This window comes from Trachemys scripta, chromosome 1, assembly GCF_013100865.1.
Source record: "Trachemys scripta elegans isolate TJP31775 chromosome 1, CAS_Tse_1.0, whole genome shotgun sequence".
NCBI lineage: Eukaryota > Metazoa > Chordata > Testudines > Emydidae > Trachemys > Trachemys scripta.
In genome coordinates, this window is record NC_048298.1 from 228689163 (window position 1) to 228707976 (window position 18814).

Here is an 18814-nt window from a genome sequence, read left to right on the forward strand (position 1 = left end):
TATTCTGCTGCTCTCCTTTCTTCCTTGTGTCAGGATCCTGAACTCGACCATCTCATGGTCACTGCCTCCCAGGTTCCCATCCACTTTTGCTTCCCCTACTAGTTCTTCCCTGTTTGTGAGCAGCAGGTCAAGAAAAGCTTTGCCCCTAGTTGGTTCCTCCAGCACTTGCACCAGGAAATTGTCCCCTACGCTTTCCAAAAATTTCCTGGATTGCCTGTGCACCGCTGTATTGCTCTCCCAGCAGATATCAGGGTGATTAAAGTCTCCCATGAGAACCAGGGCCTGTGATCTAGCAACTTCTGCTAGTTGCCAGAAGAAAGCCTCGTCCACCTCATCCCCCTGGTCTGGTGGTCTATAACAGACTCCAACCACGACATCACCCTTGTTGCTCCCACTTCTCAACTTTATCCAGAGACTCTCAGGTTTTTCTGCAGTATCATACCGGAGCTCTGAGCAGTCATACTCCTCTCTTACATACAACGCAACTCCCCCACCTTTTCTGCCCTGCCTGTCCTTCCTGAACAGTTTATATCCATCCATGACAGTACTCCAGTCATGTGAGTTATCCCACCAAGTTTCTGTTATTCCAATCACATCATAGTTCCCTGACTGTGCCAGGACTTCCAGTTCTCCCTGCTTGTTTCCCAGGCTTCTTGCATTTGTGTATAGGCACTTAAGATAACTCAATGATCGTCCCTCTTTCTCAGCATGAGACAGGAGTCCTCCCCTCTTGCGCTCTCCTGCTTGTGCTTCCTCCCAGGATCCCATTTCCCCACTTACCTCAGGGCTTTGGTCTCCTTCCCCCGGTGAACCTAGTTTAAAGCCCTCCTCACTAGGTTAGCCAGCCTGCTGGCGAAGATGCTCTTCCCTCTCTTCGTTAGGTGGAGCCCATCTCTGCCTAGCACTCCTTCTTCTTGGAACACCATCCCATGGTCGAAGAATCCAAAGCCTTCTCTCCGACACCACCTGCGTAGCCATTCGTTGACTTCCACGATTCGACGGTCTCTACCCCGGCCTTTTCCTTGCACAGGGAGGATGGACGAGAACACCACTTGCGCCTCAAACTCCTTTATCCTTCTTCCCAGAGCCACGTAGTCTGCAGTGATCCGCTCAAGGTCATTCTTGGCAGTATCATTGGTGCCCACGTGGAGAAGCAGGAAGGGGTAGCGATCCGAGGGCTTGATGAGTCTCGGCAGTCTCTCCGTCACATCGTGTATCCTAGCTCCTGGCAAGCAGCAGACCTCTCGGTTTTCCCGGTCAGGGCGGCAGATAGATGACTCAGTCCCCCTGAGGAGGGAGTCCCCGACCACCACCACCCTCCTCCTCCTCTTGGGAGTGGTGGTCGTGGAACCCCCATCCCTAGGACAGTGCATCTTTTGCCTTCCAATCGGTGGAGTCTCCTTCTGCTCCCTTCCCTCAGATGGGCCATCTAGTCCACTCTCCGCATTAGCACCTGTAGAGAGAACATGGAAACGATTGCTCACCTGTATCTCCATTGCTGGTGCATGGACGCTCCTCTTTCTCCTTCTGGAGGTCACATGCTGCCAAACCTCCTCACAATCCTTCTGTCCCTGCTGCGCCTGATCTGAATCTTCAGAACATTGTGGCCGTAGAAGCATCTCCTGACGTCTGTCCAGGAAATCTTCATTTTCCCTTATGCAACGCAGAGTCGATACTTGTTTCTCCAGCCCTCGAACCTTCTCCTCCAGTATGGAGACCAGCTTGCACTTTGTACAAACAAAGTCGCTTCTGTCCTGCGGAAGAAAGACAAACATGGCACAACCTGTGCAGGTTACAACAGCTGATCGCTCACCTTCCATATCACCGTCCTCTTAGGAGCTTCCTCAACTGTTGCAGGAATTACTCGGAGAAACCTGCAGATGAAAGCCTCAGTGCGCTCTCCCTAGGCGAACTCCCAGGCAAACTCCCGCTGTTAGCCTCTGCTGTTCACCGCTCAGCTGGTTCGCTGCTGACTGCCCTTATATACCAGTCAGGCCCACTCAAGGCCCAGCTGGAACAAAGCACTCCCAATTCACACTTTTCAAACAAACAAGCAAGCAATCAAGCACACGGTCAAACTGACCAACTGTCCCAGCAGCAGACACTCAGATACTCACCAACACAGCCCCCCTAATGCAGCACTTAGCGTACCTCCTCTCGGAAATTGATTATTTCAATCAATTATTAATTGATTATAAACATAGGGAGAGAACCGACAAGGTAATCTGGGTGAGGTTTGGGAGGAGGGTAGGACGGAAGTAAAAGGCCACTGAAAAAATTCAATATAATGACAGCCTTTTGGTTGGGCTGTCCACTGGGGTGGAGTGGGAGGGTGCACGGAGCCTCCCCCCCCGCGTTCTTACACGTCTGGGTGAGGAGGATATGGAACATGGTGAGGGGGGAGGGAGGTTATACAGCGGCTGGAGCGGCAGTCTGTTATCCTGCTGCCGTTCCTGAAGCCCCACCAGACGCCGGAGCATGTCCGTTTGATCACGCAGCAGCCCCAGCGTTGCAGCCTACCACCTCTCATCTCGAGCGTCCCTCATGACCTCACGTTCACTGGCATCTTTCCTAAATTTAGATACCATGTCCTTCCACTCATTCAACTGAGCTCTTTCATTGCGGGTGCATTCCATTATTTCCATGAACATCTCGTCTCGCATCCTCTTTCTCCGCCACCTTATCTGAGATAGACTTCGGGACGGAGGAGGGAGGCTTGAAAAATTTGCAGCTGCTGGAGGGAGGGTTGAAAAAAAGGAGAGAAGTTTTTAAAATGATACATTTTACAGAACAATGCTTATACTCTTTCACGGTGAATAACACTATTCACATTACATAGCTCATGTGAGTTCAGTACAAGGTCGCATTTTCCATCTTAATATTGAGTGCCTGTGGCTTTGGTGTTAGAGATCACAGACGTAGGTCCGGGCAACAGAATTCAGCTTGCATGCGGCCATGGTAAGCCATTGTCTTTCGGCTTCTGCGCCCTCCTTTCCCACATACCATGCAAAAGCCCGTTGATTGCTGCGGTTTTCCTGTTAACCTTCAGCAGCAGAAAAGAAACTAACCGCCCCTCATCCAATTCTCTGGGATGATCGCTTTATCCCTCCCCCCACCGCGTGGCTGGTATCAGGGAAGATCCCTGCAGAAACCAAACTAACCCCCGCCCCCCCACCTCCCGCCATGAATTATCTGGGATGATCACTGTACCCCTCCCCCCACCGCGTGGCTGGTAACAGGGAAGATCCCTGCTAGCCAAACGCGAAAAGCTCAGGGCCAATTCCCCCCTCCCCCTCCCCCCCGCGCTTGACTAACTGCAGGGAAAGATTTCTTTTCAGCCACAGGCAAACAGCCCAGTAGGAACGGCCATCTCTGTCCCCTTAATTAAATTCCCGTATTTCAACCAGGTTACCATGAGCGATATCACTCTCCTGAGGATTACACAGCGAGATAAAGAACGGATATTGCTTGAATGCCAGCAAACACCGGGACCATACGCTGCCAGGCTTTGTCATGCAATGATACCAGATTACTTGCTGCAAGCATGGCGTGGTCAAGTGTCCTACCATGGAGGACGGAATAAGGCTGCACTGCCCAGAAACCTTGTGGCAAGGCTTTTGGAGTACCTCCAGGAGAGCTTCATGGAGATATCCCTGGAGGATTTCTGCTCCATCCCCAGACACGTTAACAGACTTTTCCAGTACTGTACTGGCCGTGAATGCATCCCAAGTCCTCAGGGCAAAGTAATCATTAAAAAACACTTGCTTTTAAAACAAGTTTTATATTTTAAAAGGTAAACTCACCTGAGGTCCCTTCCATGGGGTCATGGTCTTGGATACTGGCTTGGGAGGGTTGGAAGGGTACTTCAGTCAGGCTGAGAAAAAAATCCTGGCTGTTGGGGAGAACGGAGTGCTGGGTGCACTCCGCAAGCTCGTCCTCTTCCCCCTCCTCCTCTTCCCTGTCCGCAGAATCCTCAGGTGTAGCTGATGAGATTATCCCCGCCTCGGAATTCACGGTCACAGGTGGGGTAGTGGTGGCAGCCCCCCTAGAATTGCATGCAGCTTGGCGTAGAAGCGGCATGTCCGCGGCTCTGACCCGGAGCGACCGTTTGCCTCCTTTGTTTTTTGATAGGCTTGTCTGAGCTCCTTGACTTTCATACGGCACTGATCTGAGTCCCTATAGTGGCCTCTCTCCATCATGCCCTTGGAGATTTTTTCAAAAGTTTTTGCATTTCGTCTTTTTGAACGAAGTTCTGCTAGCACTGAATCCTCTCCCCATACAGCGATCAGATCCAGTACCTCCCGTACTGGTGCATGCTGGTGCTCTTTTTCGATTATCGGCCTGCATGGTTACCTGTGCTGATGAGCTGAGCTATCTGTGGTCACCTGTCTATGCTCTCCACGCTGGGCAAACAGGAAATGAAATTCAAATGTTCGCGAGGCTTTTCCTGTCTACCTGGCCAGTGCATCTGAGTTCAGATTGCTGTCCAGAGCGGTCACAATGGTGCACTGTGGGACAGCTCCCAGAAGCCAACACCATCGAATTGCGGCCACACTAACCCTAATTTGAAATGACAATATCAATTTTGGCGCTACTCCGCTCGTCGGGTTGGAGTACAGAAATCGATTTTAAGAGCCCTTTATTTCGAAATAAATGGCTTCGTTGTGTGGACGGGTGCAGGGTTAATTCGATTTAACGGTGCTAAATCCGAATTAAAGTCATAGTGTAGACCAGGCCCAAGTAGTAACAGACAGAACAAAGTAAGTCACCAAGCAAAATAAAATAAAATGTGCAAATCTATGTCAAATCAAACTGAATACAGATAAGATCCTCACCAGTTCCAGAATGCTCCCTTTTACAGACTAATCTCCTTTTAGCCTGGGTCCAGCAATCACTCACACTCCTTGCAGTCACTGCCCTTTGTTCCAGTTTCTTCCAAGTATCCTGGGCGGGGGAGCTGCTCTCTCTTTAGCCAGCTGAAGACAAAATGGAGGGGTCTCCCAGGGGTTTAAATAGACTTTCTCTTATGGGTGGAGACCCCCTCCTCACTCCTATGCAAAGTCAAGCTCCAAGATGAAGTTTAGGAATCAGCTGGAGGTCACATGTCCATGCATGACTCACAGTTTTTACAGGTAGCATCCATTGTTTACATGCTACCTTGAATGTCCTCAAGTAGACTTATGTGGATTGGAGCCTTCCAAGATCCGTTGTCCTTTAAGTGTTTCTTGATTTGGTACATAATTTCAACATTCCTTTCTCCAGGAAGTGACCAAATGCTCTACTAAGGTTGTTTAGAAATCGAGCGAGTACACAGCCAACATTCATAACATTCATAACTTCGAATACAAAAATGATACATGCATACAAATAGGATTAATACATTAAGTAGATCATAACCTTTGAGATATGTTACATGGCATATGTAGCATAAAACACATTCTAAGCATATTTCCATAAAGCCTTATCGGAGGTACCGTCACACATAGGTCCAGATTTTTAAAAGTATTTAGGTGTCACTGTGCTTACGATTTAGCAACCTAAATCTTATTTTAAAAAGGGATGGCACCTAATGCTTAAATCCCTTTTGAAAATGAATTTTAGGCTCCTGAACCAGTTAGATGTTGCAATCCCTGAGTGCAGCAATACCTAGATTCCTTTAAAAAATCTGGGTCATAATCTTTAACAGTAATTCTAAAAGTTACCAGGTCTTCTGTGTTTTGATCTAGTTAAAAATCTATTCAGGATCTTCATATACAAAACATATTTTTAAGGAATACATGTAAAGTACACAAAATGTCAAACTTTTTTCCATTTCAGAATCCTGTTCTGTTGGTATAGGTGGTGTCAAGGAAGAACAACGGCAGTGCCAATTGCAATGTAACAACAATGGCAACCATCTAGGATACTGTGCTGTGTCATTTCATTAAGTTTTAATATACTGGTAGTTTAGGAAAGTGTCAAAAGTAGCTATTTCCCATTTGCAGTAGGTGTTTTGCAAAGTTAATATCTTGGTTGTTTTAAAAATACCAAAGGGAAGAATTTACACTAATGCTTTTTTAAAAACATTTTATTTTAACTAGAGTTAATTAAACAGGCACCTGTTCTTTTTCCCCCTGCTCCTAACAAAAAAAAGTTACCAATTAACTCATTTAAAAAATAGAGAGGTTTAATGAGCAGATTTAGATTAACAACATATATGTTAATATTCAACTAGATAAATCTTTGAAGTGACAAAGACATTCAGCTGCAAAATAGAAGGTTTACAATGGCTGGGCAGAGAGACTATTAACTACTGTATACAACAGATGTCACTATAGTTAATGTGTCACTATCAAAGCTCACGTTAAGGAAACAAGAATGTCCTCTCCCCACACTCTATTTGTGGCTGCGTTTTTCAGCAGAGATGCCGTGGTGACTCTAGCTTAGTGGGTTTTTTTACTGGAATTCATTTGGGTTGTGTATTTTTGGCTCTTGGGTCTAAGTTTCACATGCAGCACCACACAAAGTTCATCCTTATAAGTCATAGTAGTTGTTGGTAGTCAGTGGGGAGAGGAAAAACACTTGTATGTTGGATTTCTTTAAAGAGTAATTCCCAAAGATGTTAGTGACTTTTTATATATTTGCATTACAGATATTTTCATTGCTTCTTTTAAAGGCTAGACTGGGCTGATACAAGGTGGCACATAGCTGTGGTGCCTCAGGAACAGTGCAAGGAAGGAGTTGTGCCTCAGCGAGGCCTGGCCAATTCCTTTCCTGTCCTACCCTCGCCCCTGGAGGTGGGGTACAAATCTATTACTGGCCTTCATCAATAGCAGGTAACTAACCCCCTCCCCTTCACTGGTTAAGCTGAACTGATTGGTGCACTGCGATGGGGGAGGAGCCACGGCCAACCCATCTGTCAAGGGTAGGAGTAATGGGTGTACAGAACCTATTTACCCCAATGTACTCATGCCCAGGAGGTAGGTAGGCCATTTAGAGGCTGAAAGGAAGGTGTCTTGTTCTCTTTTATGCCACCAACAAACCACACAGCCTAGCCTGTGATCTAGCCCTTAATAATTGTTATCCAGCCACATGACCTCTTCATCACACTTTTTGTGGCCATCTGATTTTTCTAAAGAGGGAGAATTTGAGAACACCTTGGTGATTTTTTGCAAAGACTCTGTGGTCCAGCCTAAAATCCAAACAGACTAGACTGAGACATCCCTACCTGGTCAGCGTTTTGATGTATTTCCTGTACATGTCTCTTTGTCAGGAATGAAAAGAAATATATGAACAGATATTGGAAAGAAGTAGAAGTTGGCGACTTTATTCAGCTTCGTTGTAATGAAATCATACCTGCTGACATATTGCTGCTCTCTTCAAGTGACCCTGATGGGCTGTGTCATATAGAAACTGCTAACCTGGATGGGGAGACCAATTTAAAACAAAGACAGGTAGTGAGGAGATTCTTAGAGTTGGTAAGTCAACATCTTTCATTTTTATTTAAGATAATGGTTTGTTTAAACTCAATAAGTGATTCATCAATCCAGAACCACACCAATCAATTAACCTTTCTTCTTCTAGCAGGACTGGTGCTCCCCTGCAATTAGAATTAAACTGCTAGTAAATGCCAACAGTTACCTCAGATACCATTATGCAGTTATTGCCACATTCTTTGAAAATGGAGATATTTGGTAATTGTGTGGGGCAGGCAAACGTTACTTTTTTTTTAATGACTTGTATTGTATTTTGGTCTTTGTATCACATTTTTAACTGTTCTTTCTGTAGATAGTTTTCAACATAGAAAATAACTATTTTTCATGTCTGTGGGCCAAATCCCTTTCAGTTGGAAATTCTACCTAAAAATCCATTATCCCAGTATGTCCCTCTAGCTTTAATGGTACAGCATGCATGTATTTTAATGGTGTATTTTCAGCCGGCGAGAGCACGAGCTACAAAAGTTGCCTAACTGCTCTCTTGTTGGCATTCTTCTCTCCACGACAACATTGTGCATGCAAATAAACAAATAAACCCAGGAGGACAGAAATAGGAGGTGCTTTGTATGAAATGATTGGAAAACTAGCTTGAGGTTTACTTAATCTAGCAACCGTACTTGAGTATTAATTATATGTAACATAGTGATAATAGCACTTCTCTAACTCACAGGAGTGCTGTGATTGTGAGGCACTCCAATACTGCAGTAATGAGGCCCATTTAAGTAGCAAATATAGATTGAAGTCAATGACAAAACTGGCATTTATTTCAGTGAAAGCCCTCCCCCCCCCTGCAAGTCAAATATTGAAAAAGAGTTCCAAAGAAAACAGCACATGACTACCTCCTCCTAGAATAACTCAGAAAGCACTAAATACCCAATTCCTGGTTTCAGTGTCAATTAAGTTGTCAGCAGCGTGCATACCTGCAATTTCAAAGTCTAGGGCAACTGCAGCATCCTGTAATTCCCTCAGCAATATGCTAGCAGTCCTTATTAAAGTATTGGCCAAAACCCCTGGCATGTGACGTCACTATATGTGTCTCACTAATATAAGAAGAGTCTTTACAACCTTTGAAAAACTTGCCCTGGTGAGTGTTGAACAGTGATATGTCAGAGGCAGTTCCTTTGAGTCACTTTTTAGACAACCAAATGACAGGGAAGATTGGGGTGGGTTCTCTGTTCCTAAAATGATGTTCACCCCTTCTCTGGACCCAGCTGAATCATCCCCACCAGAGATGGTTTATTCTTGGGGCTCAGAAATATGTTTCTGAAGAACATATTTTTTCCACCAAGTGTAATGAAAGAAATCCCCAAATTCCCTATAAGAACTCCACCCCATGCCATTAATTCATTGGAGCTAAATGCTGTTACATTATCATTATGTACAGTAAAATTAGTCTTAATATGTCTGTTGCCATGTGGCACTGGCTCATTCCACAGCACTCTTGTTTAAATGGGAAACAAACGAATAGATTGTGCAGTCCTTCCTCTCTCCTCTTTATAGAACACACACGTCACAGGCCAAGGGCAAGATGTGGGAACTTGCTGTTAAAATATCAGCAGCACATCACAGGATTTGAGCTAACATTCCCGTAGCAAGCATTGAGAAAGATTTAATATCAATGATTTTTTTCTTAAATGTGTGAAGTAGGTCAAGAAGTACTATGACTTCCATTTTACAGACAGGGAAGCTGAGAGAGAGGGCCAAGTTCTTTAGCACCCTTTCCTGTGCTGGGCATGAGGAAGAGAGGAGATAGCATGCCGCATGGGATGGGAAAGCCACTTTTATGACTCCCTAATTCTGTCCCAGTTCAGAGTCCCTACCTTGTCCCCACCTATGCAATTTACAGCATGCCAGGTCTGCTCTAAGTTGCATGCCATAAAGAGCCATGTCACCAATACAGACTAGCCAGAGTGCAGTGCTTGACACGCATGCCTCTTCTAGACACCAACACACTCTCATTTGTCAGCGTCAGACTGAGGAGCCTGTGCAGAGCTGTTATGCCAGCTCTATATTGGTCTGAGAATTCCCCTGCAAAGAGGGGTGATCTTCCAGGGCAGTCTATACCCCCTTTATGACCTCTACACATTCCATACGGCGTATACAGGGCCCAGAGAGTGACTTTCCCAAAACTAGAGATGGTCAGTATTCCTGGCTGCCAGTCCTGTGCTCAGAAAACACTGTTTTCTTACTGGAACAACATCTGTCCACTAGAGATTGGATGGTTCATTTGTCAGCAGTACTTTGAATCACAGCAAGCAATTACAGTGGCAGTCCTGAGACTGAGGATGCAGCACTTTGCAGGCCTTATTACACTCTAAACCAGGCAACCTCTGGCACGCGGCTCGCCAGGGTAAGCACCCTGGCGCGCCAGGCAAGTTTGTTTACCTGCTGCGTCCGCAGGTTCGGCCGATCACAGCTCCCACTAGCTGTGGTTCACCGCTCCAGGCCAATCGGGGCTGTGGGAAGTGGCATGGGATGAAGGATGTGCTGGCCGCCGCTTCCCGCAGCCCCCATTGGCCTGGAGCGGCGAACCACGGCCAGTGGGAGTCGCGATTGGCTAAACCTGTGAACGTGGCAGGTAAACAAACCGGCCGGCCCACCAGGGTGCTTACACTGGTGGGCCGCATGCCAAAGGTTGCTGATCCTTTGGGGGGAGGGATAACTCAGTGGTTTGAGCATTGGCCTGCTAAACCCTGGGTTGTGAGTTCAATCCTTGAGGAGGCCATTTAGGGATCTGGGGCAAAAATCTGTCTGGGCATTGGTCCTGCTTTGAGCAGAGGTTTGGACTAGATGACTTCCTGAGGTCCTTCCAACCCTGATATTCTCTGATTCTATGATCCCTGCTCTAAACAAATGTGCAGAAGGCGCATGAAGATCCTAGAATTGTTTCTGCAGCATTTGGGGCCGTCTATTGGTCTTCTAAGCTGGTGAATCCCAAGAACCTAATTTTTATGATGGAGTAACTAGAAATATAAATTATTTCAATTCTGCCTTGATTTATCTGAATAATAATTAGTATGTTGGGAACATTATTGTTACTTAGTATTGTTTGCATGTTAATAAATGTGATACTTCTGAGATAAAACCTATACTTTCTGTATATGATCATACGTCCCATTGATACTCAAACTGTGAAATCAATCCTTGATGCTGTACACGATTTTAATTTCATGGGCAGTATTGCCATTTCTCTGGCTTTTGAAGAATCTAATTTGAATGTGTGATTCTTTGGTATACATTTACATCAGGTAGGCTAGCAAATAAACGATCACTCAAGCAAGTAGGTGAGAGATTCATTTGTGTAATTACAGTTTAAAGATCTGATTCTCCTGAAACCAGTCAATATTTGAAGTGCTACTCCACAGTAATTGAGTTTATTAATCTTTTTTCCTCATTTTGCCATAAATTTATGAGGCAATTTCTTTTTTTTTTTAATTTACTGATTTGCACTTAACCAGTAGTTTTTATTTCAGTATCCCTGTATGTCTGATCTTATGTAAACAAATCTTTGGAGAACAATTCTATTTAAAATGAATAAAGCAGCTCATGAAATGGAATATTTCAGAATTTTTTATTTTTCTTTTAGCTTGTCATGATGCTCAGTGCTGGGTTTTTTTAAATGGTTCTTCTGGGAAGGAAAATATAGGGAGAGATTTTTCAAAGGCATTTGTGCCTTTGAAATTCTCCCCCTTAATATTTAGGTACTGTAGTCTCCGGACCTAGATTCTATGGAGATTGGTATATTCAAAAACCTTAAAATAATCAGAAATTTCCTTTCATATAATTTGCTTTAGATCAGAAAAAATATAGGGGATTTCTTTCATACGGGGGCATGGATCAGATCAATGTGTGTATTGAGACACATTGGAAAGTTAAGCTGAGAATACTTTGCTATACCCAAGTTTTGAGTGACCTAATGTTCTAGCAGCGAACAACCAGGACTCTTTTTGGAAAAGCTTAGTGTATCTTGGTGATATACCAAGTTCCTGCTAAACTCTAACCCACCCTATTTGTTCTTTATATCACAGCAAACATTTGAGTGTGCTGTACCTAATAGTAGCCATATTGTGCAAGAAAAATCAATGTGTTTTCTGTATTACTGTGCAGGCTGTTTTACCACCACACCCTCTATAATTGCTTATGGAATGTTGTACATGTGTTTAAAATATTTTGTCCAACCACTCTTCTGAGAGTGGCTAAGCAGATGCAGCCTTCATTACAGGGATCAATCCTTCCTTTCAGGTTTCATAAGGATGATTTAGAATATTTTGCTAGTATTAATCTAGACTCATGAAAAACATTTACATTCTTAATGCACTGCAGAATGAAACAACCCAAATATTTGTATTTAGTGTGTTCCTAACAAAATCCACAAAGGCTCTTTTAGATGTTGTTCACTAGATTATGGTTCATAAAACCACTGGTCATGTTGTGGGACATAGGTGGAGAGCATCAATTCAGCAGGAGCCCAGGGACAAAGCTCTGTGGGGAGTGCATATTGGAGCAGCAGCGGCACTACCCTTTGAAAAGCTGGACTGTGTTCCTCTTCATACCTGGACAGTGGAGGATCATGTCTTAACCCCTGCCCTCTTTCTTTCTGAAGAGCTGGGCCTTGTCTACACATAGTTGTGTACTGGTTAGATTAAATAGATTTAGATGAAGTGGTTCTGCAAAACCAGTGAAAATTCCTGTGTGGAGGCACATTTATTTTGGTTTATTTTGGACACTTTGGATTCAAACTTTCCTGTTTCAATTTAACTTAAGTCAGTAAAAAAATCAATTTGCAAGTCCTAATCAACTTAAACTAAACTGGAAATAAACATGGTCTAAACCTAAATAAGAGCATCCACACACAGCCTTCTGCATTGGTTTAACTAAACCAGTTTAAAGTAACTCCTAACTGCACACATAGGCTACGTCTACGCTACGGGGGGGGGGGAGCGGGGGGATCGATTCCAGATATGCAAATTCAGCTACGAGAATAGCGCAGCTGAATTCGACATATCTGATCTGACTTACCCCGCTGTGAGGACAGTGGCAAATTGACCGTCGCGGCTCCCCCTTCAATGGTGCTTACTCCTACCTGGGCTAGTGGAGTACGCGCGTCAATTTGGGGATCGATTATCGCGTCCCGACGAGACGCGATAAATCTATCCCCAAGAGATCGATTTCTACCCGCCTATCCAGGCGGGTAGTGAAGACAAGCCCATAGACTGACTCTAGCATTGCTGGTGCCACTAGCTGTATGCTTGAGGTCAGGTCTACACTACAAAGTTTTGCCAGCGTAGCTATGTCAGGATGGGGGGCGGGGGGAAATCACACCCCAACCAACATAACTATGCCAGCAAAACTCCCGATGTAGCTACAGCTTATACCAGCACAAGGAGTGCTTTTGCCAGTATAGCTTGTTATTTGGGGAGAAAGTTTAACTGTACTGGCAAAAGAACTCCTTTTGCTAGTATAAGCTGTGTTTCCACAAGGGGGATAGCCTTTATAATATAAACTAGCCCTGAGAGATTGTGGCTGAACCCCATGAAGGGACAAAGAGGGTAAAAGAAGAATCCTTGCTTCCCTTTCCTTTTCCTACCCACTCCATCCATCCATCGAGGGCCTGCCTCAGTCTAGCTCTGTGTGTACCTATCTGAAAGGACTAGTAAAAATACTAAATTATAATGAATAATTAGATGGAGATTGACTAATCATAATGTTTGGTCGTATTTAGAGATGTAAATACTTTGGATGGACATGAGCAGGCTGCACAACATTTCTAGCAACTTTCTGGTGTAATTTCCCGTGCACTCCTTTTAAAAAAAAAAAAAAAAAGTTCATGGAGCTAAGTAAAGTTACTTTAAAATTCCAGATATGTGAATGTTAAAATAGCAGACTAATGCTCTATCCCACACACATTGCCAAAATTAGATTCACCATAGGGAAAAGAGAGTTTAAAAAAATCCCACAACAAGCAAAAAAGAGAAACCAACTTCCTCATTTTGTATCTTTTGTATTGCAATGTAGTTAAACTAAAAACGGACTTTGTTTTTAGCTGAAGCCTTCAGTGAAACAAGTCTTTTTCAGAATTCCCAAACTTGACATGTCACACTGTATTATATAGGCTTTTTGTTATGCAACACAAAATGCTAACACGTCAAGCCCATTCAAAACCACAGATCAAAGGCAGGCTTTTAATTTTCACCATGTCAGTAGAAGTAAAACCTTTCAAAGCAACACAAATGTATTTTTTAAAAGTTGAAACAGGGTGAAAATCACACCATTTGTACTGCTGTACCATATCCTTTCAGGTAATGCTGTGTTCAGAGACAGCTTCTGAGAAAATTGTGGATGTCTCTAATTATGAAAATATATTTCTAACAAGATGATATAGCAACTAGCAAGACAAAGTAAAACAGCAACAAATAGAACATCTTATTGAGTATAAAATTTAAAGTGGGTCCTTAGCAAGTGGAAGGATTATAAATCTGTTTACTTTTAGAATTTTTAGTTAATATAATAGTTTAGCACCTTTTCACTCCGTCACTACCTTTGTGTTGTTGTCTTGTGATTACTTTTTCAGTGGCAGGGGGAAGTTATGCAAATGATTAAAGAATAGTTCAGTTCCTGTGTGGTCGATGTGAAATGAGTTGATTATCTCATTCTAGTTTCCAGTGTGTAGGTGTCCACATCGCTATTCTTACTGTCAAGATTTATTGGCAGTCTCATTACAGAGGCTAAGGATTTGAGTAGGCATAGGTCAAAATTTTCAAACCTGGGCATCTAACCCGAGGCACCTAAATAAATGGTGTGATTTTTTTTTTTCAAAGGTGCTGAGCACTTGGCATCTCCAGTTACTTTTGTGCCTAAATATGGGTTATGGGGCCTAACTTAAAGTATCCAGGGTTGAAAATCCTACTCATGGAGACTGAAATACCCTCGTGTTCCTAAAGGTGGTCCCTTCAGCCCAGAGTCAAGGTGCAGGGGTAAAGCTGGGGACAGGGGAATGCGTAATGCTACCGCACATGTATCTATCTGCTATGTGGAGAAATAGGAGACTTAAGTCTCCAGGAGGTCAGTTTGGCACCTCTACATTACAATTTTCCGATGGAAAAATTAAGCATTTCAGATCTGGAGAAAAAAATTTAAACTAATTTTCTGCAACAAAGGGGTAAATTTTTAAATTTAAAGCAAGTTAAGAGCAGGTTTTTTGGCCTTTCCTTTAAATTTTCCTGGTTGTTGCTGGTTTGAGCGTCAACTCCAATGTTTTGTGACTGTTTTGCATCATTTAAATATGGCTTTCTTTAACAAAACCAAATGTCGTGGTTGGTTATTCCTTAGTCTTAGATACCAATTGCTGTGCCTGTTGGGAAAGGGAAATAATTTTATAATATCTGTTACCAAATATGATTTTTTCTTATCAAACACTGAGCATTTTTGAATTCAGGACCAGAGTAAGGCTACATCTACACTAACACTTTTATTGGTAAAAAGCAACAGAGGGTCCTGTGGCAACTTTAAGACTAACAGAAGTATTGGGAGCATAAGCTTTCGTGGGTAAGAACTTCTGTTAGTCTTAAAGGTGCCACAGGACCCTCTGTTGCTTTTTACAGATTCAGACTAACACGGCTACCCCGCTGATACTTTTATTGGCGTAACTTATGTCGCTCCGGGGTATGAAAAGACCCCTCCTAAGTGTCATAAGTTACACCGACAGAAGCGTTGGTATGCCCAGCACTATGTCAGCAGGAGACAGTCTCCCACCGAGATATCTACTGTTGCTCATTGGAGGTGGTTTAATTATGTCGACAGCAGAGCTCTCTCCCGTCGGCATAGAGTGGCTACATGAGCAATCTTACAGCGGCACAGCTGCATTGGTACGGCTGTGCCGCTGTAAGTTAATTAGTGTAGACATGGAGCCCTAGTAGCAGCATGACACACAGCTCCCCATGGCACTGCCCCTAGTGCCCCACCCCCATTCCATAGCCACACTCTCACATGGAGGGGCAATGACAAGGGCTCCTCCCATTCCACAGAGGTAAGGTCAGCAGCATGGGACCACAACAGGGCTTCACAGACTCCATTTCTCCTCCAAAAAGGTAGGGGTGGCAGCAGCAGAGAGGTTATGTTTCTAAAGCATGGCTCGTGGGCTCGTCAACATTTACGCAACAAGGAACTCATGTTAATTAGTAAAACAGACACTTAGCTAGGTCCGGATAACAGCATCACAGAAATGTTAACTTACCCAGAGTGGTTCTCAAGTTCCCCAACTCTCTCCTATATGGTGTATGTCAACTACAGAGTTATTACTCATAGATTTATTGTTAATCCTCCCATCTCCCCGGCTCCTCCCTCAGCAGAGCTATCATAGAGGTACCTGGCTCTGGTATTACGTGAGGATGGGGTCTTCTTAATACTATGATAGCATCAGGAACACTAGTGCAGAAAGTCTGTGATAATGGATGATGTTAAAAAAAAATACGATTCCAGGCTAAGACTTTATGCCAGTTTCTGGTTTGGAGAGCATTGTTATCACTTAGTTATATAACCTAGAAATTAGAGACTATAATGGAAAGACTGACACAAATGTAACAGTGGTGTCATCACTAATGGTATCCTTTAATAGTCAAATCTAATGCTCCATTTTCATTATCCATATTAGAACTGTTCTGTTTTCTCCAACAGCGAGAACTGGAATCTCACAGAAGCAGAGGCTCCCTGCAGGTTACAGATTTCACCCATTTGCAAAATAAGATTAGAATCAGCCTATATAAACACTTCTTCTGTGTAATGTCCTGAGATCAACTCTTTTATCTAAATTGCATTTCTGAGATGGAAATGAAATAGGTACATCAGGCTTCACCATTCACATCTGGCATCCCATTAATCTCAGAATTTACTATTTATAAAGGACATTTCCATCACCAGTCACTGCTTTGTGGTGTTGGGGCTCTGGAGTTCCACTTTAAAATTTTGCAGCAAAGAGAGAGCAAGAGAGCTGTGTGCCAGCACCAATGAAAGCGCCTATCTTACAATTTCCAAGAGAACTCACGTAAGAGCAGAGAAACATAAATACATGGAAGAATTGCACCCCTACCCTCTGACTGATCCTCTTCATGGGAGGGCAGCGACCCTTCTCCCTCCCTTTTTTCTCTCCTTCCATTCCCTTTTGGCAGATCTTTGTGGGAGGGGAGAGAGTGTGCCCAAGGGCTCCCCTCTTGCCAGCAGCTTCTTTTAAGAGCTGAGGAGGGGCTTAACAACTCACTTTTCCTGCTTCCTGCTTTTATTTCCTTTTCCCAGCAACAGTTCTACCCATGAGGAGTCTGAGCAGCCCTCACCCCTGACTATTAGGGATATGTCTACACAGCTCGCAGGAGCTTCCCTGTCTCAGTCAGCATACTCGAGTTAGCACTCTAAAAACAGCTGTGTAGACATTGCTTTGAAGCTATGGCTCAGGGTGTAGCTTGAGCCCTAAAGCCCACCCATCTCCCGAAGCTACAGACCCTGAGCGCCAGCTCAAGCTGCAAATTCCAAGTGCAGTCTGCAGTTACGTTTAGAGCCGCTAGTGTGAGCCCCACAAGCCGAAGTCTCTCGACCCAGGCTGGGAGGCTTGCTGCCACAGGCTGTGTAGACACTCCCTAGGAGCAGGGCCGGTGCCAGGATATTTTGTGCCCTAGGCGAAACTTCCACCTTGCGCCTCCCACCCTCCCCCTGGAGCATCGCTTATTATAAACTTTCAAAAATGAATACTGCATAATGTGGCATTGTTCATTAGAATTAATACATATTCGGCTTGAAAATTTATTAATTTCATTATTTAGACTATATATTTAATGAAAATAAATGAATAACCTGACAGGGTGTGGGGCTGGCTGCGGGCAGGGTGGCAGGTACCAGGTCCGTCCCTAGATATTCTGGGGCCCTACGCAGCCCCCCCACAGGGGGGGTGCCCCAGGCCTCAGTGGGGGGAGACGGGAGCGGAGGGGGCCCCTGGCTTCCGGGGGGGGGCAGGCCTCCAGGGGGGGCTGGCTTGGAGGGCAGAGGGGAACTACCCCCCAGCACTCACCGGTGGCATGGCTGGCGCTGGGTCTCGGTACTTCCTGCTGCCGGTGAGTGCAGCCCCAGCCCTGCTGCAGAGCTCAGGGGAGTGGGGGCAGGGCAGGGCTGAGCAGGGGCGGGGGCCCTGGGGAACAGCCAGAGCAGCAGGGAGCAGCGCCCCCGGCGGCCGGAGGAGGAATGACATCACTTCCCGGCTGCCCAGAGCTGATCAAAGCCACAGCGCCCCCTCACACAGCGGCAGGAAGAGGGTTACACATTTAGCCGGTGCCGGGTAAGCATCCCAGACATTTTGGGCACCGCTTTTTGGAGCCCTCAAATCTTGGCTCCCTCGGTGGCTGCCTAGTTTGCCTAGTGGATGCACTGGCCCTGCCTAGGAGGCTGTGGTGGCGGCAGCAGCATCAGGCCCCTTTATTTTTAGAAGCTTTCTTAGGCCTTAGTGCTGTCAAATTAAAATTCTGTGCACTCTGTACTGCAGAACACACAGAGTGTGAGAATATAATTTAACAATTTTGACTGCCAGCAGAAAGACTGGTAGAGGTGTTGAGCAACAGTATCAAGCAAAGGTTAGGAGAGCATGGATTACTGGGGAGTTATGAGGACATGGACAAGATATGGAAGAATATCAGTGTATCCTCTTGGAGGGGTTGTGAGGATGAAACTAGTAAGAGTTCATAAGGTAACAGCCCATGTTGCGCACACAACTTTTTCAAACACTAAAGTTTTGGTCTCTGTTTTTATTCAAAGGTTGGGCTAATGTTTGGGTTGGTTCTTGTTAAGTATAAACCAGTTAATCCATTCCACTCTCTGTCCTTTGGTAGCTATGGGTCTCCACATTCTTAACCTTCAGTCAAGTTCTGGATCCATATTTGGGAAGCTACTTCAACCATGAAATGCTCTTTTTCCTCATAACTACCGCCTTACAGTGTTAGTCTCCTTCAGGTGTGAAGACAAGTGAGGAACAAATGGTGTATGTTTAAACGTGTACACCAGATCAGAAGCTGCCCAGAACCATTCACTGTAATAGAGCTGGAACAGACACCTGGTAGCATCAAGTGTGGAACAGCTGCGGGCTATGACAACATATCTCCAGAATTCCTGAAAAACCTTGGCCACCGTGCTCAGCTTTGACTTGTGAAATTCTTAGAATCATAGAATCATAGAATATCAGAGTTGGAAGGGACCTCAAGAGGTCATCTAGTCCAACCCCCTGCTCAAAGCAGGACCAATTCCCAGCTAAATCATCCTAGCCAGGGCTTTGTCAAGCCGGGCCTTAAAAACCTCCAAGGAAGGAG

At 44.6% G+C, this 18814-nt stretch overlaps 1 protein-coding gene across 3 annotated transcripts in view; it reads left to right on the forward strand.

Annotated features, from left to right (window-relative positions):
• Positions 1–18814, forward strand: part of ATP10A (ATPase phospholipid transporting 10A (putative)) — a 157617-nt gene that overhangs the window by 57203 nt on the left and 81600 nt on the right. For all 3 annotated transcript variants that reach the window (XM_034757922.1, XM_034757919.1, XM_034757920.1), the window contains exon 2: positions 7253–7457. In XM_034757922.1, coding sequence (XP_034613813.1) covers positions 7253–7457 — 205 coding nt within the window. The remainder of the gene's footprint in view (positions 1–7252; positions 7458–18814) is intronic.